The following is a 25108-nucleotide window of genomic DNA, read 5'->3' as shown; positions in this document are numbered from 1 at the left end:
TCAAGGTATTTAATAATACTTTGTATTCATTCACACTGATGTAAACTTTAAATGAATTAAAGCCCCCAAAATGCCTGGTATAATCATTGTGCCAAAATTTCATGAGCTACATTTTTTTTAAAAATCCGATCAAGTACCAGAATTTACATTCCTTACAGAACCAAACTTTACACCCCACTCCAGATGCAATAATTCCACTATAGTTTGGATGGAGTAGTTGTAACTAATCACAAATAGAGTATAAGGATAAACAAAGATACATCTATTTTAGTTAAAATATTTTCCAAAATATCAGGGATATATCAACTGAGAATGTTTATTATATTTGGAACTTGGGTATGGACTATTTTAGAGAGTACCATCAAAAGTTCAAAAGATGCTTGTTCTCAATTTACCTTTGCATCCGTTTTCTCCTTGGTCTCCATTTCCTCACTTGGTTGGCCTTCTGGATCTGCAACCTTTTTGACCTTCTGTTGCACAGCCTGCATGGCCTGTAGAATCTTTGTCATCTGGGCCTCAGTTTCCGCTAGCCGCTCTTGCAGCTGAAGCATTTCGTCATCTTCTAAAAGGAAGAAATGTCCACAAAACACTTTATGAGGAAATTTCCATTGTTTTACATTTTGATGTATATATGATTTTTGGAAAATTCAGCTTGTTTAATTTCTGCCAAATTCCTTTATTCCCTAAATTTCTGTGTATTTAAATTTTAAAAATTTTGTAGCCACAAAAGAGAAAGAAAAAAAATTGCAGAAATTTATATACACAGTACCTATGCTCCACCTATTCACAGATATCAAAATATACAACTGTTTACTGCTACTGTTATCTTCAAACTTGACTCTTTTGTTAAGTTGTCAATACTTTTGTGACATTCACAACATTAAAAAAAATCTATGTAATTAACTGGCAATAAATCTGCTCACAGAATACCTTTGAAAAACAAGACTATTTTGTAAGTTGGAAATCTTTAGTAGAGCAGCATCATTCTGAACACTTTTTATGTTATTCACCTCCTTGATCCTTCCATACTCACTCCTTTCTTTACTACAAGGAGTGGATCCACATACCAAGACCACCAAATCCCAAAATGTTAAGTTTCTATTTAAAAGTTGTTGGAGAAGTTATGGATCTTTACAAATGCATACTTTGACAAATGTATACAAACAGGCAGAATCGCAATGTAACCTTATTTTCCTGAAATAGTAAACAAATTTCAAATATGCTAATGCTCAATTGCTATAAGTTCATAAATATTTTTTTTAAATTTACACCATGAAAGTGCTTCTGAAACATTCATTACAGTATCCCAGCTAGAACTGAACAAGTGGCTCTATGGGCCTGAGATGGCTTTCCTGGCTGACATGTGCTTAACAGGCAAATGCAAAGTCAGTAGGTCAGGTTCTATTTAAATGTATCCAATGATATTTTGTTTGATGTGAGCTAAAGAAAACTCAACAGATACATAGGACTAACATTTACAAGGATAACAGATAAAGGAACAATTTAATGTAAAGACAGTAGTTACTTCACAACATCATATTTTAAGTGGTGAAGATGGAATACAGGCTATTAACACTGAGATATATTAGAACAGATTTAAGTCTACAGAGACTGCTAATAAAGACTATTAACACCAGGATATTTTAGAAAAGAGTTAAGTCTACAGAGACTCTAATGCAGACTATCAACACCAGGATATTTTAGAATTCAGTTAAGTATACAGAGATTATTTTGTTAAAACATGTTAAAGTAGGTCTCTTACTCAAATTACAGTCACCAGCTTTGTTTAGAAACTGATCCAGTCCTTCTTGTGCTCTTTGCAAATCTGAACTAAGTAATGATCCTGTACTCTTGCGTTGCTGACCATTTGATACTCTACCTTCAGTTTCTCGATAACCATGTGTAGGACTATACTGGTCTGATGTCTTGTTGTCCTTCTTTTTACCAAACACCTGAAAATCAATGATGCAGTCATAATTGTCATCAACATCATCATAAACACTATTATCACCACCACCATCATGGCCACCATCATAATGATAATCAACATCCTCTTAAGCATCATCATCTTTATCACCACTACCGCACCATCATCATCAAAATCATAATGCAGGAATATTCCAGATAAGCCATTTTTAAAGTCAGACCCCACTATGTAGACAGCAGATAAAATTAGGTCAGGCCATAGGTTGCATATGCATGCCCTAAAGTGTCATCAAAACTGTCTCTGTTACCATCATAATTGACTAAAATAATATTAGGTTATACCCTTTTAATACCAAATCAAAACAAAATTTCTCAATAATAACATAAAGGCTACTGAAAAGCGTAACTATAAAAATTGAGGGCATGGTTGAAAAAGTGCAGTTTCGCAAGTTAAAAGCTCTGTCTCTTACTATTTTTTATCTATGAGGGCGATTTATTAAAAGAGGTTTAGACCTGCTGTCTTCATTCCTAGCATAATATTTCATTATTCTGACCCATTCAAGCTTGCCTACAGCACCTTTGGTTTTTTGTAATGAGCATTAAATAGTATATGTAGTAGAGAAAATTACTATATTGAATAAAATGATGACAGTGATGAATAATGGTTTCAACTCACTCATCTCTGGGACAAGTTCCTTTAAAATATTCTCCTGAAATCTGATAATACTTTAAAGTTATGATTACATCCCCATACCGTACAAATCCAGCCATCCCAAACTAAGAAAGATATCAATCATGTCTTTTAGCTTGTTTTAGAATACAAATTTACAAGAGCCATCTGCTTGCTAAGACAGAAGCCAAATGAGAGTGGTCTTCCATTGGATAGAGGAATTGATGCAAAATCCATCAACTGACTGAAAATCTTCTCTAACATATATGCTATGGGATGAATGATGTTGGCCAGGGAAAAGTTACACTTATATGCTATGCTGGTGAAGACTCATGAGCCAATATGCATACAAAAATTATCTGGTCTTAGGTTAGTTCCATATAGGCTGAATGGATAACACAACTGATCCTACATCACAGAGCCTATGAGGAAACATTTTCCCATCTTTTTTTAAATGCTAAGAAAATGCTAAAACACCCTCTTCTGATCAGCTCAGTCCACTTTAAGAACTACTTCAAAGTCCTAAATGGGTCCTGCAGCTGCTCTTGAGAATAAAGGTCCAAAGAAGATGGTGGTTTCAAGTCAAAAGTCTAGATTTCCCATGAGCAGGAGCCTGTTCTTGACAATGAAACCAGGGGCTTTCATGAGAAAGACTAAGCTATCATGATGGAATGGCAGACAGATTCAGTTGACTGGCAAGGCATGTATCTCTTTTATTCTGCCTTCTGTAATTAATTTGACTAGTAATCAGGTTTTTTTTCTAAATCTGTGTCATGGTGGCTCTTAATATTGGTTCAATATGTGTTTGGTTCAGCCATATCAGGACCCACTGAAGATTCCATTGTAGGCAAGGGCCAAAGCCTTTAGTTGAAACTGGTCAAAATTGGTAAGAAGGTTAGAGACGTTCTGTTTCTGACTCATGTCCTCCACTCCATGATAATGAAATGTGTCTGAGCTCGAGGAACTGTAGCCCTAGATTGTGATTGGAACAAACTTCTCAAAAAGCCAAAGATGAAGTTATCAAGTTCAGGTACTGATGCCCTTAAATGAGAGATATGTGCCTGCTTGCAATACTGAGAGAAGACTATCCATTTCCCTTTTTAAGCTTTCTTTTCAACAGTCCTTCTTTGATATCAACCAAGCTTAACATGTTTGGGTTTAGACTGAAAACCTATATGTACAGTTGTTTTAGCAGGCAAGAAGGCATGATTTTCCTGGGAATCTTGGCTACTATTGATTCAAGATTTTTCCCACTTGAAAAGAGTAACCAGAATCAGTTTTTGGCACCTGGATTTCCTTGCTTTCTGCAAGCCTTTTGGGATCAGAGGACAAGGAGAAACATGTATCAAGACATTGTCAGAAAGGGCATCAGCAGCTCAGACTTTTTGATATGGGGCTGGAGAGATGCAAGTCAGGAGCTTGGAGTTAGACCTTGTTGCAAAGGGGTCCATAAGATGCTGACTCCATTCAATGTGGATTAACTGATTCCACTGGGACAGTGTATTCACTAGATATTAAACTGACATGGGATGTGGTGGACTTGATGCACAATTGTTAATGATGACACCCTTTCTCCCTTACCTTGAGATGTAATTGATGATAGCTGAACTGAAGGAAGATGTCTGTGTTTGCCTTCAAACTTGCAAGAGGAAGTTGTAAGGAAGTAATGGCTGAGCTAGCAATGCAGATAGATTGTGATGATGAATGTAGACATAGTCCATCGATGCTGGGACATAGTGATCTCCTGTTATTTACTCTGAGTATCATCAAAAGTATCAGTCAGGTACTTGGGTTTAGGGAATAGGAAGTTGTTATACATGGTCCTGGGTTGCAATGGATATGAAAAGGGTGACTGAACACTACTGTGCATGTCTGTGATGCTTCAATATGTCAGGCAAACGATGATGTGCAATTTTATGTGGTTTCACCAAATCCAGTACCAATTACACTAGATGCCTGCAATAGAACCACAGCTACAATTAGTATGACATGGTGCTGGGTACTGTCTCTGTGTTGAGTCTGGGACTGGGCCCTGACTGTGTTAGATGACTGGCTAAGACTGAGTTGCAGCTGGAGTGAACATGGTGGTGATGGCATCTATATTCATGTGCATGTGTTTCTTGGCTCTCTTACTTAGATCAGCTACTTGCCCTAGATGGTGGACAATATTATATAGTGAAATTTAGAAGGAAACAGAGTTAAATTCCTTGCAATGAGAAAACTTTGCAGGAATCACTCAAACTGGTAAAAAGGCATGAAGTGGAATACCTTTGTGAGGCTTCATATAAGAGTATTTTGACCAGGCAAAAATGTTAATAGTAACTCAAGACTGATGGGATTTGGTGCCAATCCCTTATTCACAGGGGGTCTGTTCTTGGAACTGTTCTCTTGATTCTATACACTCAGCCGTTCTCAAGTGTTATTGATCATCCAGTGTCTCACCAATTGTATGCTGACGGCACCCAAATATACAAATCTAGCCACCCAACTGAAGTTGATGCTACGATCAAAGGTGTAGAGAGGTGCATTTCTGATGTGAAATCATGGATGACATGTAACAAGCTGCAGATGAATGATGATAAAACTGAGGCCATTCTGATCACAACAAAAAGACTTTCTCATTCACATCCTTTACATCAAACAACAAATATCAGCAACACCAACATTACATTCACACAGTGAGTATGAAACCTACGTGTTACTCTGGACAGTACTCTCACAATGCACCATTTCATGAACATATGCAAGGCTGCACATCTTGAGCTGAGATGCATCAGCCCCAGTTGCACATATCTTTTAGTTGATGCCACTAAAACACTTGTGTGTTCATTAGTACTTTCAAGACTGGACTATTGTAACTCAATTCTGTCTGGTTCATCTCAATATTTACTCCAGAAACTTCAAAAGACAGCTGCTCAGATCATACTTAGAGTACCACAATCAGAGCACACCTCCCCGCTGCTCTGTACCCTACACTGGCTATCCATCTGATCCAGAATCAAACACAAAATTTGTTCTCTGTGCTACGTTTCACTGTCGGACTCTAGTCCAACATACCTATCCGACCTCACCCATGTGTACACACCAGCAAGATACTTATGCTCCTCTTCTGACAATCGTATACTCATTATTCCCACTATGAAAACGAAGTCATATGGACAACGTTCTTTTGCATACCATGGCCCAGCAATGTGGAATGAATTGCCCACTGAACTTATACACAAAGACACAGTGATCCCATTCAAGAGTGCTCTTAAAACCCACTTATTTGGATTGCAAGAACAAACTTAAAGACCTAGTAATGTTTCCTACCTTAAATATTTTCAGCATGTTTTTTATGTTTTCTAATTTCATGGCATTTGTTTTTTGTAATCATATCATTATATCTGTTTTTTATGTTATAGGTGTTGTCTAATGTTGTAAAGCGCTTAGAGCTTCTAAAGATTAGGTGCTATATGAAGTCCTCATTATTATTATTATTATCCAAAAAGAGAACATTCCTGACTTGAAGCAGATGACATTTCTGCACTTTCGATGCTTAAACCAGACCAAAGATGTGATAAACCTCTTTTTTGGTGGGGGGACATGCGGAATCGCAAAGTAGGATGTACTCGAAACATATTAAGCTTAGGTAAAGTATCAAACAAAATATACAATACAAATCTGTCTGCCATACTTATATGAATAAAAATAAAGTAATCACTGTTTTCACTGTTTACATCTTACACAATAAAAAACTTTTATTTACCTTGAAAAGTGTGTACATCAGGTACAACACTATGCCTACAGCATACATTGGCAAGACGATTCCCATCATCCCACCTCGCCCACTCTTGGCCTGTTTACTCTGCATTTCTGCTGCTGCAGCTCTCAAACCTGGGTGGGGGCCAGGCTAATAACATAATGATTAAATTAGTAAATCATGACCAGAAACTGAAGGGGAAATAAAATGCATAAATTAAATCCTCCTGAAAGCACATATCCTTATATCCAGGCATTTGTAATCATGAGGAACAAACAGACTTGATGAAACAAAAACTATTCCTTCAAGCACAAGAGCTAATTAAACACTATGTATATACACTAAATGCAGTACAGTAGTAACCCATGCTTCAACAATGTCTGAACAAAACCAGTGAATAAACTTAATGTCGATCAGGTCTCCTGGTATACAAAAAGGTTTCTCATGAAAATAATCCCAAGAATCCAGTGTTCTAAGAGCCACATAATTAGGACTTATCTTTCAGACACATTATTTTCAGCTACACTCTGACACATAAAATGTTACTACAGCATGATGATTGCACTGAGTAATTAGCAGTCACATGCTTTGATCACACATCAAATGATGACATTATCCACATAACATGATCATCGAAATGTGCCGATGATGCAACGTTATGCATGGAAGTTTAATTAAAAAGTCATATAAATACTTTTCAAATAACTGCTTGGCTTAGTGTTGGTGGCTGCATTGGTTCCATTTGATTAAGAATACTAGGATGAAAACACAGCATAAGATATTGATCATGACAAATGAATGCATTGGTTCAACAGTATGTGCTTCACTGCTTATTTGTATTTTCACAACAACCTTGACCTTACAGATCTTCTTGAATTCCACAAAACAGCATGGTTATGGTGAGAGAGCATCTCAAAGGTCGTGAACTACTGTCACTCAGTGCATACTTAAAAATCACAGTGTGAAGTCATTTTCACTTTCCTAACTGAAAAAGCAAAGGCAACTAATATCTCCCACTTCACCTGGTAGCATGACCCTTAATACACTGACCTGTATTACAGTCTATTACAATATATAAATTTTGGCAATAGCCACTGATTGATGGTCTCTGCTTCCTACATTCCTGTCTAAAAATTTAATTACTGTACAAGTTTTGCAATTTACTTAAAAGTTTTTCAACCAGTAAATCAAGTTTGAAGTTCAAAATAATACACTGAAGTATCATTTATTTTCGTTGCGATCAATTTTCATGGTTTTGCACAAAAAAGGCATTTTCGTTGGTACTTAAATTCTTGGTTTTGCCTGTCAAAATCTGTATGTTAGTAGGTATTTAATTTCAGGGTTTAACCTCTACAAATACCCAAAATAAAGAATACAAAAAAATAAAACTATGCCGACACAAACAAGTGCTTTAATGTTTAAAACAATAGTACCACCTGTACAAACACAAATCAAAGACCTGGCAAATTCCATACTTGCACCGTGTTTTCGACCAAGTGACTAACACGAGTCGAAGCTGACGCAGCCAGCAACACTAAAACAATACTTCCATCTCTATGAGCACAAATAAAACACCCGTCAAGATTAATCACTTTTGCCATGTTTTCGTTTGAATGCTCAACATCAAAGCTGACGCAGCCAAGAACACTAGGCCACTCAGTTATTAAAGTACAATTGAAAGATCTGTTACTTAAACCACCGTCCATTAAGTTTCACCATCAGTACTTCCTGACAATCATGGCATTAACACAGTGGCATAAGAGTGGAAAATTCAACTTAGACCCCCCCCCCCAGTTCCTGGACTTCCTACCCCGTCAGAAGCTGCGATCACAGCGCAGGCGCTTGCTAAACCAGTCAGCTAAATGTTTGTGCCTGCCTCCTGTACAAGACTGATTTCATCCACTAGACTTGACAGTAAATGAAGAGTACAAAGAAGAATTAAAGTCACAATTCCACGTGTGGTATGCTAAACAGCTCATGGACGTCATTACGGAAAAAGATGTCACTGGTGACAATCAGTGCACAGTGCATGTATTAACAAACCTTGAAACCTCATTAATCAAGCCAGTTCACGCTGAATGGATAATTGCAGCTCACGTGACACTGAGTTAAAGATCGGACCTAATTATCAGTGGTTTTGATAAACTGGACTTTTTTAATTCAGCAATTTGGGGATTATTTTCCTAAGAAGAATTTGTGAGTAACATGAGACTTGACTGACATGATGTTAATACAGTGGCTTTGTCTGTGAAGTGTGAGCTTTAATACTCTGTTGTAATTAGTACATATACATAGTGTTTCATTAATAATAATGTTTCAAGAAACAGTTATAGTATTTTACAGGATTGTTGTTCTTTTGGATTAAAAATGAATGGATAAAATGAAATGTGCTTTCAGAAGGATTTAAATGTTTCAATAACAATTGTACTAAAATGAAGGATCGATCTGAATAAGTATCAAATTTAATTTTCATATATGGTACTGTTATTTTTGAATTATTTTTTCTTTCAATTCCTTCTATTTTCTCTCTATCCTTACATACCTCACATATCGATTTAAGGCAGTGAGTGAAAAATTACAGCTATTGGATACCTTACCGAATGTGTGCACTGAAACAATATAAAATGATTTATAATTCTTGTTTCAAAAGGTTAATATCAAAAATAAAACAAACACATGTAAAAGCTAATATTTAATTACCAGATTACAGTATTCACCTTGATTTATCAAATACGAGTAGCTGTGTTAACCTCTAGGAATGAAACACTGTAAGAAACAGGGGGTGGGGTGGCGGTTGTCATCATCCTACATGGCTCATTTTTAGTTGGGGATGATACTACAGTACTGTGTATACAAAAGAATTAAACTGTTAATCAATATGAATTTCAGTGATAAAATCTCCAACTAAATAGCTAAAATCCAAGAGCTACTCAGTCATTGTATAATATACTCTTGGTTCAGAAAGTTGTTTCCTGGGATATATGATGAATACTCCTTCATTATACAGTAAAACCTGTCTTGAATGACCTCAGTTATGAATTACCTCCTGTCATTTACGACTACAATCATAATGCACAGATTGCTTTTATTATATAAACACACTGTCATGAGTTACCACCTGCTGAAAGCAACTAGTGATATTGGCAAAATACGAATTTTGACACTGCTGTGAACAACCACATCATAAAAACAGAGATGAACACCACTGACCTTTATTTAGTCCTTTCAGACTAGGATTGCTAAGACTGTTCTAAAAAAGAAATGAATGGGTAATGGTTTCTGAAATTTTATCGGCAATGCAAGTAGTATAGATTGTAAACCAGGCTAAAGTACATCCAGCATTATGAACGACCATATTGCGACAACAGAGAAAACACCACTGACCTTTATTTAATCCTTTGGGATCATGACATGCTTGAAAAGTAAAGATTGTTCTGATCAAGAGAAAAGGAGGAAAGGTAAAGGAGTCTGGCTACTGGTTTATAAATTTGGCAGGGTCAAGCATTTAGTGACTTTTATTCTAGGCTGTAAACCTGGCTCAAGGATACATCATGAACTAGCACTGTAGTGCAGAAATCTAGGTAGTAGTTGCATGCATTGTCTTTGGAATTAATTCGTATGGCTTGGGGGTGAATGAGGCGTTTGTCTATTAAATCAGCAAGTGAGGAAAGTTCCCTAGATTTGATTGATACTCAGAAAGAACCATGTTATTTGTTGCTTTTATTTTACACTGATTACATTCCATACACCATGCTGTCATCTGGTCCTTTGTTTTACAGACTTAATCCCTTTATGTTATCTGTGAATGAAAGCATTGGCTTTTGTCTCTGAATAGAATATTCTGTTTGTGGATGAGTTAATTATATCTTTTCATTTCATTCACTGGTATATGTACAATGAACATATGTATATTATTTCCCCAAAGCATATCAAAACTGTCTTTACAGTCATTGTTACCACTGAATACTGAAACATTAACACCTAGCACCTTAACAGCAATGGTAGAACCTCCAACTAAAAAGAGACAAACTCTCAAACTCATGGAAAGAATTAACGTAATTGAAAGAAGTGAAAAAGAAAGTTGCAAAATAGCCGTTTAAATGTTGGTAACACAAACTCAGTTTTTGTTGCAAAGGACAAGGAGTAAATTAGAAATGATTTCATGTGCTAATACATGTACATGTGATCTTGAAATATGAATGAAATTAATGTTTAACAGATGTATATCTTAACTGCTATATAATTTTTTTTCAGATGAATGCATGCAATATTTTCACAAGAACTATGAATAAAGACTAGAATAGTGATTTTGGTTATTTTTTCTTCTTAAATAGTGCTGAAATTCAACCCTGGAAACTGGCCTTTTTGTACAGATCTGTTATGAGACCACCTGTCTTGAGAGACCATTTTTTTTTGTTGGCAGAAGGGGTGGTCTCCCAAGACAGGTTTTACTGCAATGCCATCTATTATTACACTATTCATGTTATACGGCTGGCATGATCATAAAACCCATTTCATTATGTAGTGGTGAAATTATGTGCATAATGTATTCCATTATAAGGCAGTCTCACTATAAGGATATATACTCCATTGTTCCCATGGACAGTGTTGTTTGTTGCAGGTTTAATGCCATTTTCAGTACATGGTAGGCTATATATGGCAGTCAGTTTATCTAGTGGAGGAAGCACCAAGAAAACCATGGAAATAACCACTGACCCATGGGAAGCTACCAACAAGTTTTCTCACATGCACTGTTATAATGAAGGAGACTCAGTACAGTATCTGGAAATGATTTTAGTCACAATGTACATACTTTCATGTGTCGCTTTATATCCTCATGATCTCCGGGATGTGCTGGAGGCTTATCATGTTGTCCACCATGAGGTATAAATGGTCTTCGACCATTTGAAGCTGCAAAATAACAATAAAAGAAAAATACTTAATATCATAAATTGCGAGGCACATGTCAAATCATTCAGTAGAAAACTGAATTTAACATCAAGAAAATATATTATGATGAAATGTAGTGCAGTGATAAACCACAATTTAAACTGCACAATCTTTAAATGGTCTCACAGCAAAAAAGGGATTTTTAAATTACACTTGATTATCACATACTTCTTGAATGACAACACATGAAACAGAGTTTCATTAGCTATCTCTCACTTAAAAATTTCCATTGTCTCCTAACCAAAATCAGTGCTTGAACTTGGATCCCATGGTAGTATTTCGGGATTCCACCCTGGAAGATGTTTTCATTTTAATGACTTTGCTGAATATAGCTAACCTTATCATCAGTTGGATCCTGCTTAGACCAATCCCCTTATCGATATGGCTAAATCAACCTTCTCCACTGTCTCTTTGACTTGTGCAGCAATCTTTAGTTTCTTTACAACGAAAGCATCCTTGTGAACCTAGCCTGTCATTAAGTCACTTATAGCAGGCCTAACAATTCCATACATCCTAAACCTTGCCACATCACCAATAAATTTAGTTTGAAAAGGGATGGAACTGATTGGGTTAATGGAGGTCAAAGGGTAAAATGTATGCATATTCTTTTACACTAGTACATGGAATAAAGTAAATTTGCATTGTCATAAATTATTTAATAATTTCATTACAAATGAATTAAAACATTTTCACTATATATTTTGTTCAGTTAATGCAGTAATTTTTACACTGACTTCACTTGTGTTCTAAGACTTATAATTCACAATAATTAAGGTGCTATGTAAATTTAATTTGTAATTGTTAGTTTTTTTCTACATGATTATAAGTTATAACTGTATTTTGTACTTGACCTTGTCCAAAATCAAGTTCATCTGATACCTAACCAATAACTTCTAATTCTGTAAACAAATAATCAGTATGGGTTAAGTATTATGATCAACGGAAGTAAACATATTTATTAGGGTCTGGATCATGGTTACTGGAATTCCCCCATAAAAATACCTAGTCTACCCGATGTTTACCACATTCTATTTTGTAATATTAGTAACAGATTTTATTTTGTAAACGTCTTGGAATGTTCTAGAATGAAAAATTCCATAAAGTCATAGTATTTTCAGAAAATGCTAATTGTGACCTAAGTCAAGTAGAGGGCTTTATAAGCTTGTTTATCTAGAAATTATTTGTTTGTGCTGTAATATCCTGAAACAGAATCGTTTGTATTATTGTGTTCAGTATTTGAATTGGGCTAGAGTTATTTATTCAAATTATTCACTCGAACTACAAAAAATACAATAACATTCTTGCACAGAGACATTCACTTGGAATTATAGTGAATTTAAACAAATCTATCTTGGATTATATTTTTGTGATCATCAACAGACTGTTACCACATCAACACATTTCAGGTTTGTTTTACTTGAGTACATTTGAATCTACAGGCAAATCTAAACAATCATTGTTTCATCTTCCTTGGAATAGCTCTGGAATTTAATCAGAACTTTATCTATTAGGACTGGTGATATATCTTTTTGGACTACTATAAGATCTTTTTAAATTTTCATTTTGCATTCTAGGGAAATAAATTATTTGTTGAATTTTACAAAACTTGTTGGATTTCATTGTTTTCTATTACTTAGTTATGATCACAGAATTGTAATAAAGATCAATGCACACAATACTGCCACAAGGTATAATGTGTAAGCAAAAGCAAAAAACGCATAATTATCTTATTTTCATGGATAACATCAATGTTAAAGTACTGCTGTTATATATATTTGATTTAATTTGTGTTTGATTTGATGCGATTTGATTGTTTGTGGGTTCTGGAATCTTTTTTTTCTTCTTTACATGTCAGTGTAATGTAATTTTGTTTACTAGGAATTTGATATTTTCCAGAAGATTCAGTTTGACCTGAATCTTTCCACAAATACCTATAAATAGAAACAGTTTTTATTTTTTACTTAGTTCCTGGCCTTGACTGAGGGTCAAGTAAACAACTTTTATTCTCAGAATAAAATTATTGGTTCTTGTCAAGGACATACAGGGCTATGTGATTTTTATTTGCAAAGATGATCACATGATCCTCTATTTTGCAATTAGGCATTTCCAAAATTGCAAAATACTTAGTATTAATAGCGATATTTAGATCTCTCTCTCAGAGTTTTGGGACTTTTAAGCACTTGATGTGAAGTTGTTTTCTTCTGTTGTGACTAGTTTTAAGGTTTTGAGTTTTATTTTAATTTTTCAGATTCTAAAAGATTAATTCATTTCTCTGAAAATATTTTGTGCTCATACAGAATTCTTGAACAAAGACATTTCTTAAAAAATTTATTTGGATTTCCAAAATAGGAGGATTAATTATTATGTTTCTACAAGGAACTGTAGACTTAAACATAAAACAGGTTACAGCATGCATCATCGTCTTCCATCTTGGATTCTTCGTCGGGATTCAAACTTGAATTCATTGGAACATTTTATTAACAAGACTTTGAAAATACTATTCGTGGATTATTCTAGGATTTGATTCTTGAATCCCTAGGTTATTTTTTTCCATTTTTCCAGTATTTTTCCAGGGAAATAAATTATTATATTTTTCAAAGCTTGTTGTTTTCATGCTTTCTTGTGTTACTGTTTATTTGGACCTTAACACGTAACATAAGACTGTTTTGTAGAGAACATCATACATGATGAATGAAAATAAGAAAAATAATTGCACCAATTTTCATATTTGTTATAAGATAGCACTCTACAGTTTTGTATTTGGATAGGGTTAGATTTTTAAAGAAAACGAATTTCCCCAATTTTCCTCACTGGTTATACTGGCTATTTAAAAGAGACCTTGTATAAATTAGGCACTGTTAAAAGAACTTTTCAGTTCCTTTATTTTGGTGTATGATTGATGGGTGTAATTTGGGTTATTGAGCATACATGTTGACATTTACTTTAAATGTTCACCTATAAAAAAACTGCTAGATCCACTTGGTTATTTTCACTTCCTGGACTTCTGAGGTAAATTGTATAAAAAAGCAAATAACTTAAGATAGTATACTTCAGATTACTTTGATTTTTGAGCACATGGGAGCAGTTACTTTGGTTAACTATGCTTTGATAATGTATAATTTCCACAAGTATAATATCCAAATAAATTTCAGCCATAGTACATGAAAGTAACATAGGTATGCCAGCATACTTCCCATTATGCATGTCGCAAATGCAAACAACTTCACTTTACACCTGTCACTCTCAGTATATAAATTTGCATATTTTTTTTTAAGTGGTCAGATGAATGTTAGTAAGATGCTTGAATTCCATCACTGAAATTAAACTACATCTGCCCAAGACTAATGGCAAGGAAAGTAACTAGTATACACAATTTCTTGTGCATTCTATTTTCATTTAGTAGTCTAAGCATGAAAATATGAGGTGTATTTTCTAGGCAATTTGCCTTTGATTTTTTTAAAATACCATAATGGGAAAAATAGTATGTTTTGGCACTGGGAATAGAGCAGAATATTGGCCCCAAATCAGATGTACAAAAATCACCAAATTTTTAAGACTTCTTCCGTTCCCTAGATTCACACCATCTAAAAAGCTTGGTCCTCACTGTGATGCAACTAATGTTTTAACATGGAAACTATTAGTCACCTTTTCTATGACCTTTGACATTTTGACGTAAAAATCAACAAACTTCAACCTTAGCTTAAGCACAAGCTATCATTAATGTCTGGTAAATGCAGATGGTAGAGGACCTATGTTATTATGTGTGTGTGTGTGTGTGTGTGTAATTTGGATTTTTAATGCAGATTTAACAATTTTTCAGTCACATTGCTACGATGTCTGCAGTCTGGCAGTTTATAGTGATGTAGCATGATGTCCCACCCAGTCACATTATCCTGACTCTAGGCCAACCAGTCCTAACACTAACGAATGTCTAGCACTGGGGCATCATGCCGCAGACATGTAGCATGATGTCTCACCCAGTCACATTATCCTGACACCAGGCTGACCAGTACTACACTAACCTCTTAATGCTGAGCGCCAAGCGAGGCAGCTGTTAGTACCATTTTTTTGTAAGTCTTTGGTATTGGCCCGGGGATCAAATGCATGACCTCCTGCATCCAAGGCAGATGCTCTAACCACTAGGCCACCTGAGCAGTCACCTATGTTATTGTGCAAAAACCATTTATCTTCTTTTAGTCATAGTGACATGTGACCCCCAACATCAATATGACTCTTCTTTGACCAAGTTCAAGCCATCGACAGTGTCTGATGACTATGAACTGTGAACAACTTCAGTTACTGTTTGGAAACAAAACTGGTGATAGACAGAGCAATGGACAACCATAATATGATCTGCTTCATGGGAAACACAAAAATATAATTTAAATATCAATCTAAAGAAGGTATTTAACTCCATGTTGAAAACAAAAAGAGTATTAGAAAATGTGAAGTATACATTAAAAAAACAAAAACAAAAACTACTGGTATCAAAGTAAAGATCACACAGAGCTTGTGTAACCTTTTGTTGGTGAGCTAATAAGACACATGTACAAAAGTTTAATCAATACTAAATTTGTGAAGCAGTGGAGTAAAATTCTTAAAAAATGTTGCACAATAAAATAAACTAATTGCTAATTATAAAAACTTGCATAAAAGAAGTCAATTTCTTATTAACAAATAACTTTGCATACAAGATCCAATTTACTGAAAGGCAGCAACATATAAAATGTTTGAGGACTTGATGCAAGTCAAGCCTTGTTTATCTATTTATATTTTCTGATACAGGCTCTAACACAACAATGGTATAGAACACTCCTTGTAAGCTTCCTCCATCCTACACTAGCATGAACCATCAAGGGACACAAGTCCTACTGCACTAAAAAAACCAGCCTCACTTTTAAGTCCATGTTGACTGGCCTCTCAGAGGGGTTCTATTGTCGTTTCTTACATTTATTTTCATTGGCTGTTTAAAATTAACATCCAATATAAACTCTTGGTACATTAAACTCATAGTACACATTAAGTTCCAAAAACCTGCTGGAATCGAGGATTCCAACTGTTTTCAAAATTTCAGAAACTTGGTTTCCATAGTACTAGCTTCTGCTCTGCTTTAATTTTATCATAGCTTTGAAGTGTAATTAATTAACAATACATATCTTCAAGGATTTTATGTGTAATTACCATAAAGTGTTTGAACTTACTTTGATTTCAATTGTGGTGTCATGCGTGTGCAAGCCGGAAGTTGATACTTAATATGCAAGTGAAATCCCACTGAATGGAATACTGTTCGCTCATTTGTTAAAAGAAAATGACATCCTGCATTTGTTTATAACCTTTTTACAGTTGGCCACTGAGAAGTCAGTATTCCATTCAGTGTGTTTTTCTTGCATATTAAGTGTGTGTGATCATGGCCATATCGAGCATTAGCATGGGAAAATGGTCTGGCATTCCTTAAAGGTATGATAGTAAGCCCAACTTCGGATACGCATACAAAGTCGAATGACTGAGCTAAACATCGGTACCAAATTTATTAAGCTACATGAAATGTAGCTTGAAATATAAGCATTTACTCTTAAATAGGTCGTGCAAGAAACGAGAAAAGTGTCCTCCCTTGTTAAAAATTGCTGTAATAATAATACCGTATTTACCGTATGTTTTCGGACACTGTTATTTTGTGGAAAATATAATATTTAAATGCCTTGTAAGTTTTCGGACATTGTTCTGCTATAATTTTTTTCTACAATTTATGTTTTCAGACACAATCTAGGAAGATCTGCTGCTTTGTTTTATTGTAAAATTCACAGCGTGTTTACCGTTAATTTAACTGATACAAAATTCGCTTCATTTGGTAGCCAAATATTTATTGTGATTATGAACTTCCATGAACTAATATAATTTAAATTTTTTAATCGTATGTATGTATGTATGTATGTATATATGTACGTACGTATGTATGTATGTATGTATGTATGCAGATAGATAAACATTGGTATATTAAGCCATACACAATAAGTAGCAATATCAAAGAATGAAAAGAAATATGATTTAATGCTGTAATATATTTAAATATATTATTCAATATCAAGTAACTTGTCCATAGCCTTTTGTAGGTCCCTGGGCAAAAAGCCCTCAAATTCTGTATCACTATCATCATCCATATTGTTTAATTGTTTGTCATTTCTGATCAGCGCGCTTTCATTTCCGCTCTGATTGACACTGATGCTGCACACCTTGAAAGATTTAATTATCATTGTGCGCTTTTCCTTCCATTTGTCCATGGCATTTACAACCCAGACCAATACAGTCTGTTTGCTGGCTGTCTTGATCTGTCCGTTGTTGCTTTCATTAGATGATGTTAATGCATTCGTAGCATCCCTGATGTATTCCATCCAGCTGCGGCGGAGGTAGCTCTTGACAAGTTTATTGATGCTCACATTAAGTGGTTGCAATTTGGATGTGCAGCCTCCAGGTATTATTGCTGGCACAACGTTTCCACGCTGCAACTGTTTCTTCATGTCATCAGTGATGTGAGCCCGGAATGAGTCCATAACTAATAGTGATCGCTCTCTTCTGGTGAATGGCAAATAAATTTCTTCAATCCATCGCAGCATTAGCGTTTCGTCCATCCATGCTTTCTCTTGAACTGATAATCCACCCTTTTGGTGCCTTTAGATCTACCTGTCTCTTTCCCTTGAAAATAATCACTGGAAGTAATATGTTGCCAGAACCTGCAACGGCTAAAACGACAGTAATGTGTCTCTTCTCCACGCCAGTTGTACGAATCAGAATGCAATTTGGTTCCTTCTTTGTCCACCGTTTTCCCTGGCATAAGATCAAAGTACATCGGTGTCTCATCCATGTTAATAATAAACTTAATTGTCAAACTTGTCCTCCTCAAGTCTATCCATCACAAATTTGTGGAACGAAGCAATCTTTTCTTCCAAATCCTTGGGTAAACATTGGGCAAGAGAGGTCCTGCTTCTGAGCACAAAGTCATGTCTTTTCATGAAACTCTCTCCCCATGAACGACTGGCATGGAATTTGCTCTCCAGAAATTCTGTTGAGACAAGCTCCTTGGCATATATACATATTCCCTCAACAATGACTGGAATTTGTAAGTCACGCTGAGTGAGCACCCACTGAGCTATCTTATCATCCATAGCTTGTTCATATGAAATGGGTCGTCCATACTTAGGCAAATATCCATTCAAGTTCAGATTGGCAGAAAAGTCAATTTTCATCCAGGTACTCACTGTGGATTTCGGAATCTTGAATTTTTCTGCTGTAGGTCTAATTCCCAGACATTTTGCATTGTTAACGATATCCTGCTTTTGCTTTAATGTATAATGTTTATAGTGACCAAATACAGAACCAGGTGGAGCACTCTCGGGTTCAAGATAATCAATCGGACTCATCATCTAGAGCAGCTTTCTTCGTAGGCGGTTCTTTTTGTGATGCATCCTCAGAATCATTAATTCAAGGTCGCTTCTGTGGACGGTCTACTGACCTCTTTGGAGACGATTTCGGCAAGGGAGAGTCCCTCCACGAACTAGGCAGTGCCTCCTCATTTGTTGCATAACGTATGATAAACTTATCTATCAAAATTATTACAGTACTAACAATATTATGTTTCACAACGACAGCTATCCAGTATATAAACTTTTGATAGTGGTGGGTATTTTATTTCTACTTTATATTTTAATAGCTTGATTGGCTAAAAAAAATACGATTGGTTGTCAGTGTAGACATTATTACACACGAAACCACTTCAAACAGGTGTGACAGTTATGGCTTTGATTAGAAACCATGACCCCTGCTTTATATCATTAAACAATACATCGGAGAGTCTGTATGGATTAGTAAAATTCATTGGCATTGTGCTACAAAACAAACCCCTTATCCCTGAGGCATTATATACCAAGGTTTAAACATAGTTACTGTTTTATTGGTAGTAAACCTCTTTGTAGACGATAAATATTGATTGTGGGTGCTAAATGTTCGGTACATCATGTGATCTTTTAATGAAATCCAGATGGCTGCATTTTATTTCCGAACACACCTGTCAAAGAAATCCCACAAGTTTTATTATTAACAATTATCACCTAGACACCTTGAAATCTCCGACATACCGGTACATCAAAACAATCTTTGAGCAGTCGATCGTTTTGAGTCAGCGAGCTCTACTCATTTTGAAGCTACCCTCGGCTAGGTGGGGAAAAAAAAAAGAGAGAAACAAACAAATAGATCACCTTTATTTTAAAAAAAATACCAACATATTAATCACGCCGACTCGTATATTGCAACTTGCTTGTTATTTTTACCCTTCCTACGTGTGCATACAACACTCACCCTATATGGAGCCTCTCACCCTTGGTGCTCTAAGATTAGCCATCATACATGTACTGGTATTTCTACTCTCGATACTAAAATGTTTCTGTCATAAATATCTTAAAAATTATAATTCCAAAATCTTTTTATTTAGTTTGCATTACTATCTTAATTACACAGAGATTAACTTGCGCGCATTGGTAATGTAGATTTTAATGGTCACTGATTAGCAGAGGGTTAAACTGTGGATTGCAAGATTATATAGTAATATGGCAGTTCTTTTGGAAAATACGCACACAATCGTGGCTCTAATACATGTATGGCTGTGTTTTCTAGTGGATGGACATGTATCACTCAGACAAAATAGGCAAGTAATGCCTGTTTTTCATTCATTATCCTTTCCGTGGTGCTTGACAAAATACTTGTTTTACTTCATGGCAGCACATCGTCATGTGAGCTAACGGTAACTTCGTTACAGACATTGGGGGGGTTATAAATCTATCTTCAACTGTATGTTTTCGGACACCTAATTAAAGAATTTGATACGTATTCGGACGACAATAAAAGTAATTATTTGTTGCAGTCCGAAAACATACGGTAAATAGGGTATATTAAAAAAGGTAGAAAATCTATTTGTAGTCCATATTTTAAAAAAAAAAGGATTTTATAAACAGCTAAATAATCTTCATGAATGTGCCCAATTTGGTTTTGATATCTTTACAAATAAAAAAACGCTGGGTACGGTACTATTTTAGCAGAAAAATAATTCATTTTTAAACGGGCCACACAATTCACCCAAAACCTGCCCCAAACCACCCCAAACATTATGTAAATCAAATGAAACATAACCAAAACCACAAGAAAACTTTGGAAAGAGTACTATCTTGTTGAAACAGATGGCAAATTATGCCGCACTTAGTATTTACAATGGATGGAAATGACAAAAGGGAGACAAATGTTACTGGATTCATCCCCATTGCTGGTTATCAAGTCAAAGGCGGACCCAGTCAGTACATTCCAAATGTAAACAGCCTCATTGTGAAGTTGTTGTTGTTGTAGGGTTTAATGCCATTTTTCAGCACAAGATAGGTGATACATGGCAGCCAGTATTAAAGATGGAGGAAGAACCTGGGAAAACACTGGGAAGAACCACTGACCCACGAGAAGGTACTGGCAAGCTTTCTCACATACCCACATTAGCCGAATCCGAGACTCGAACACATGCAGACAGAGGTGAGATGGCAGTGATCCATAAAGGAGAGCGCTTTAGACCACTTGGGGCCCCTTCATTGTGAAGTAAATAATGGAGCATCAGTGTGCTATACATATCAATGAGGATGACAACAATAACATATGCTTGATATTATAAATATGCTTACATGTATTTGTTACTGTCTTTATTAACAATTTGTTGTTGTTAAGGCCTATAGCAATATATTATATTTCTTCTTGACATTTTAAATAAAAATAATAAATTTATATTTTTTTATTCCATTCCACGCTAATGTAATGTACTTTTGTTTACTGTATTTTATTTTGTCCAGAATAGATTTCAGTTCTGACTGGTGATGAATATAGTAACATTTGTGTCTCTTGTTTCAATGTTTACTTCCGATCTAAAAAATAAATGCAGCCTATTTTGTCGTCTGTTTCTATAAAATAATACTGTTTCCAATGTTTTCTTGTGGTTTTGAGTATAATTATTTTAATTTGCATCAGGTTTGTAGTGGATTTGGGTGAATCGTGCGGCCGTTAGACCTTGACGAACACAACATAAAGCGTCAGGTCTTACATGTGGGACTAGCTGCAGCACTGTTTCATTTATATAAGCATACACGCGCAGCTAAGAGAGTCCCATAAATGGCTTATATAGTATTGGAAGATGCATTGATACATGGATCAAAATTGATTGCATTCTCATTCTGACGATGAAAACAAGCCTCGTTCCCGTTTCGTGCTCTGAGGTTCAGTCATGACATTGGCAATTTTAACATGCATTTTATGCCCACTAGACTGCAATTACCCTGTTCATTTGGCTGAATACTATAGCCCAGCATACTCAAAACAACTGGATGCAATAACTTGGGGTAGAGATAGGAAAAACATCCAATGACAATTATACCAACAGCAACGATTCGGATATTAGCAATCTCCATTTTGTACACAAAGTGGGAATCTCGTGAAATACCGTTCCAATCACATGCGTTCGCCATTGTGGTGGTACTTGCTAGTTTCGTAATTTGCAAATTTAAAAGAAAAGGAATTTCCAGTGTGTCCTCGCTGGTTAAACTAGCTATTTAGAAAGGATCTTGTATACCTTAGGTATAATTCAAAAAACCTTTAATTCCCTTTATTTTGGTATATGATTTATGGGTGTAATATGGGTTATAGAGTATGCAGCTTGGCCTTACTTCAAATATGCATCTTTCAAAAACTGCTAGCTCCGCTTCGTCGTTTTCACTTCCTGGACTTAAGAAGTAAATTGTGAAGGATAAAAAAGAGCCGACACCTTTTTTTTTTATAACTATTATACATTTTATATATTTGGCAATTCATTCATTGCACTCTCAGAAGATAGCTTTGTCTAGTCTGTCAAAATTAATTTACCTATTTTAATAACTGCTAAAGATTGTGTACTTTAGACTAATTGAGGCTGATTTTTAAGCACAAGGGAGCAGTCATTTTAGTTAGCGGTATGCTTAGATCATTTACAATTTACACAAGTACAATATCCAATGAAAGTTTAGCCATAGTAGATGAAAATAATATAGAGATCTATTAACATTCTCTCCACTGTGCAAATGTAAACAACTTCACCTAACACCCACCACTTTCTCAGAAGTGAATAATATCTGCAGAGCGCCCCCTGTACGTTAAGAAAACATGACGAGATTGTACGAGATAAACATGGGTTCCAATATGGCGCTCTCCTTGAAGGAGTTGGCATCGTTACTTAGGTGAATATTCCTTGATGAAGCCAGGGCATTTATAATTTTGTAGGATGTAATATAAAGAGATGCTACATATGTAGCTACTGGTATATTATACCGAGTAAGAAATGCGGGCTTTTAACCAGAGCAACTGATGTTTCTACTGACGGGGCTCCAAAAATGGGGAAGGGTGCCAATCGTATAGAAGCGGTACCCTTTTGTTAGAAAGTTTTCACTAGTACAGTAAATGGCTATAATGCTGTAGCGGTTAAATTAATATCATAACCTTAAAAAAAAAAAAAAAAATTGACAGAATCTTGGAAGATATATGGTTACTGCATTCAACGTGTGTAACACAGTTGCTCGACGCGAGCTTAATGTTGAGAGAAAAAAATAATAATCTGAAGGGGAAAAAATCATACAGAGTGACAAAAATACCTCAGATTACCTCCATGACCCGTTCGGATATAGGAACATGTGTATCATACTATATAAGAGAGAAGGTAAGTAACTTCCAAATACTTCGTTCCACCCATGACCCTCGATTTCATTCTATTTACGTCTTTAAAGGCACACGACAATACTCTATGGCTTGTTTTACTCCTGTGATATTTTTCTATTCATCAAGCCATCACTGACTTCTCTGCATTGCACCAAACTGAAGTTACAGTCTCTGAAATGTGTGAAGTTACAGGCTGCATAACGTACAAAATATAATTGGCTCAAAAAGGTTATACTTAAATAACATGCATCAGAGAAATAAATATTTTCAGTCATTATCTAACATATTTCTGGAAATTTTAATTTGAAGTATTGCAATCATTATTATTTTAGTGATTGTACATTAGATAATGGAGAAAATATTTTTACTCTGATTTATCATATTTCGCCATTGACATGTGTGCCACATAGTGTACTTGTTTTGAAAATGAGAGTCGCTTGTATGCAATGAGTGGAGTGAAGAAGACAATGTCTAATTCTTCCATGGAACAGGATTCCTGAAGTTTAATCGAGTTAATGGTAAGTAAGAACTTACTTTTGCAACTACCACTGTTCTGTAATTAAAGAAGGGATGTATTGTAGAGTCACAAACATGGTATATGTAGCTCTTTTCAACAGTTTTCACCTTAACATAACGTTTTCCTGGCAGGCAAAATTCTCGAAATTTGCACGTTTCGGAGCCTGTAACTTCAGATTGGTGCAACACAGAAAAGTCAATGACGGCTTGATGAATAGAAAAATATCTCAGGAGTAAAACAAGCCATAGAGTTTTTTCGTGCGCCTTTTAAGACAGAAAATTGAGGGTCATGGTTCAAACAAAGTATTTGGAAGTTACTTACCTTCTCTTTTATATAGTATATAAATATGGCATGATAGACAGGCTTTTATGTCAGAACAGTTGGGGGCCCCGAGTGGCCGAGTGGTCTAAAGCGCTCTTCGTTACGGATCACTGCCATCTCACCTCTGTCTGCGGCGGTTCGAGTCTAAGATTCAGCCAATGTGGGCATGTGAGAAAGCTTGCCAGTAGATTCTCGTGGGTCGGTGGTTCTTTCCGGGGTTTTCCGGGTTCTTCCTCCACCATTAATACTGGCCGCCATGTATAGCCTATCGTGCTGAAAAATGGCGTTAAACCCCACAACAACAACAACAATGTCAGAACAGGTCATCGAGGTAATCTGAGGTGTTTCTGTCACTGTATGATTTTTTCCTTGAGATGATTGGGTTTTTTTCCTCAACATCAAGCTTGAGTCTAGCAACTATGGTCTGACTATCCGTTATTTTCACGTGACGTCACAAAACGTGTACTACCATATCCACCATTTTGATTCCTTTGCCAAGCAAATTGGCAACTAACAACATTGTTCTTCTTACATAATTATGACACATATCCCATTTTGTGCCAAAGGATATATGTCACATTCAGTTATGCATGTCAACTGCAAAAGACCGAATGCCTGACTTTTTCCCTTTTTCCTTCAAGTAAAACCTTGAAATTTCAACCATCTTTGTTATTCTTTCATAAATTAATAGAACTGTCAATATCAAGATGCATATTCAGATGGATCCACAAACCAAGTAGAAACATTTCTGTTGTCACGGGCTGAAATCAGTCATTTGGTTATCATTCAAGTTAAAAAGCCAATCATTAATATATAATTTCATATTTCTAAAAGCATTTTAAGAATAATGAGTTTTGACATTCGGCACAAAGACATGTTTCGTTTTAATACACTGAAGATATAACTTTTTGGGATGGTTATTGCTTTCATTCAGTGCAATCCTACTTCCATCATCTCCACCACAAGTATAATATCTGACTGTACTAATTAAAACTGGTTTGTTAGTTGTCTTTGGCACATGCACTTGTTTTCACAAATCAGTGTGTGATTTGGATTTTTAACATAGCTTTAACAATTTTTCAGTCATATTGCTACGATGTCTGCAGTGTGGCAGTTTATACTAATGTCTAGCAATGGAGCATCATGCCGCAGACATGTAGCATGATGTCCCACCCAGACACATTATCCTGACACAAGGCCGACCAGTCCTAACACTAACCTC

General features: G+C 35.6%; 2 protein-coding genes across 3 annotated transcripts in view; one reads left to right on the top strand and one right to left on the bottom strand.

Moving 5' to 3' along the window:
- LOC149785035 (resistance to inhibitors of cholinesterase protein 3-like) overlaps window positions 1-21781 on the bottom strand; it is a 29156-nt gene extending 7375 nt beyond the window's left edge. The window contains exons 1-5 of one of the 2 annotated variants that reach the window (XM_089978739.1): window positions 21640-21781; window positions 11152-11249; window positions 6345-6488; window positions 1763-1952; window positions 396-562 (exon numbers count right to left, since the gene is read on the bottom strand). In XM_089978739.1, the coding sequence (XP_089834865.1) occupies window positions 396-562; window positions 1763-1952; window positions 6345-6488; window positions 11152-11249; window positions 21640-21772 (732 nt within the window). In that variant the 5' untranslated portion in view covers window positions 21773-21781. The remainder of the gene's footprint in view (window positions 1-395; window positions 563-1762; window positions 1953-6344; window positions 6489-11151; window positions 11250-21639) is intronic. The other variant, XM_089978741.1, reaches the window with a different exon arrangement.
- Window positions 21782-22509: 728 nt separating this feature from the next.
- Window positions 22510-25108, top strand: part of LOC149785034 (CCR4-NOT transcription complex subunit 11-like) — a 38830-nt gene continuing 36231 nt past the window's right edge. The window contains exon 1 of the mRNA XM_089978738.1: window positions 22510-22573. Within this exon, the coding sequence (XP_089834864.1) occupies window positions 22524-22573 (50 nt within the window). The 5' untranslated portion in view covers window positions 22510-22523. The remainder of the gene's footprint in view (window positions 22574-25108) is intronic.

Source organism: Sinohyriopsis cumingii, chromosome 13, assembly GCF_028554795.1.
Source record: "Sinohyriopsis cumingii isolate HCF-2022 chromosome 13, ASM2855479v2, whole genome shotgun sequence".
Lineage (NCBI taxonomy): Eukaryota > Metazoa > Mollusca > Bivalvia > Unionida > Unionidae > Sinohyriopsis > Sinohyriopsis cumingii.
Note: the sequence above shows the minus strand (reverse complement) of the source record. Positions and strands in the feature narration are given on the sequence as shown.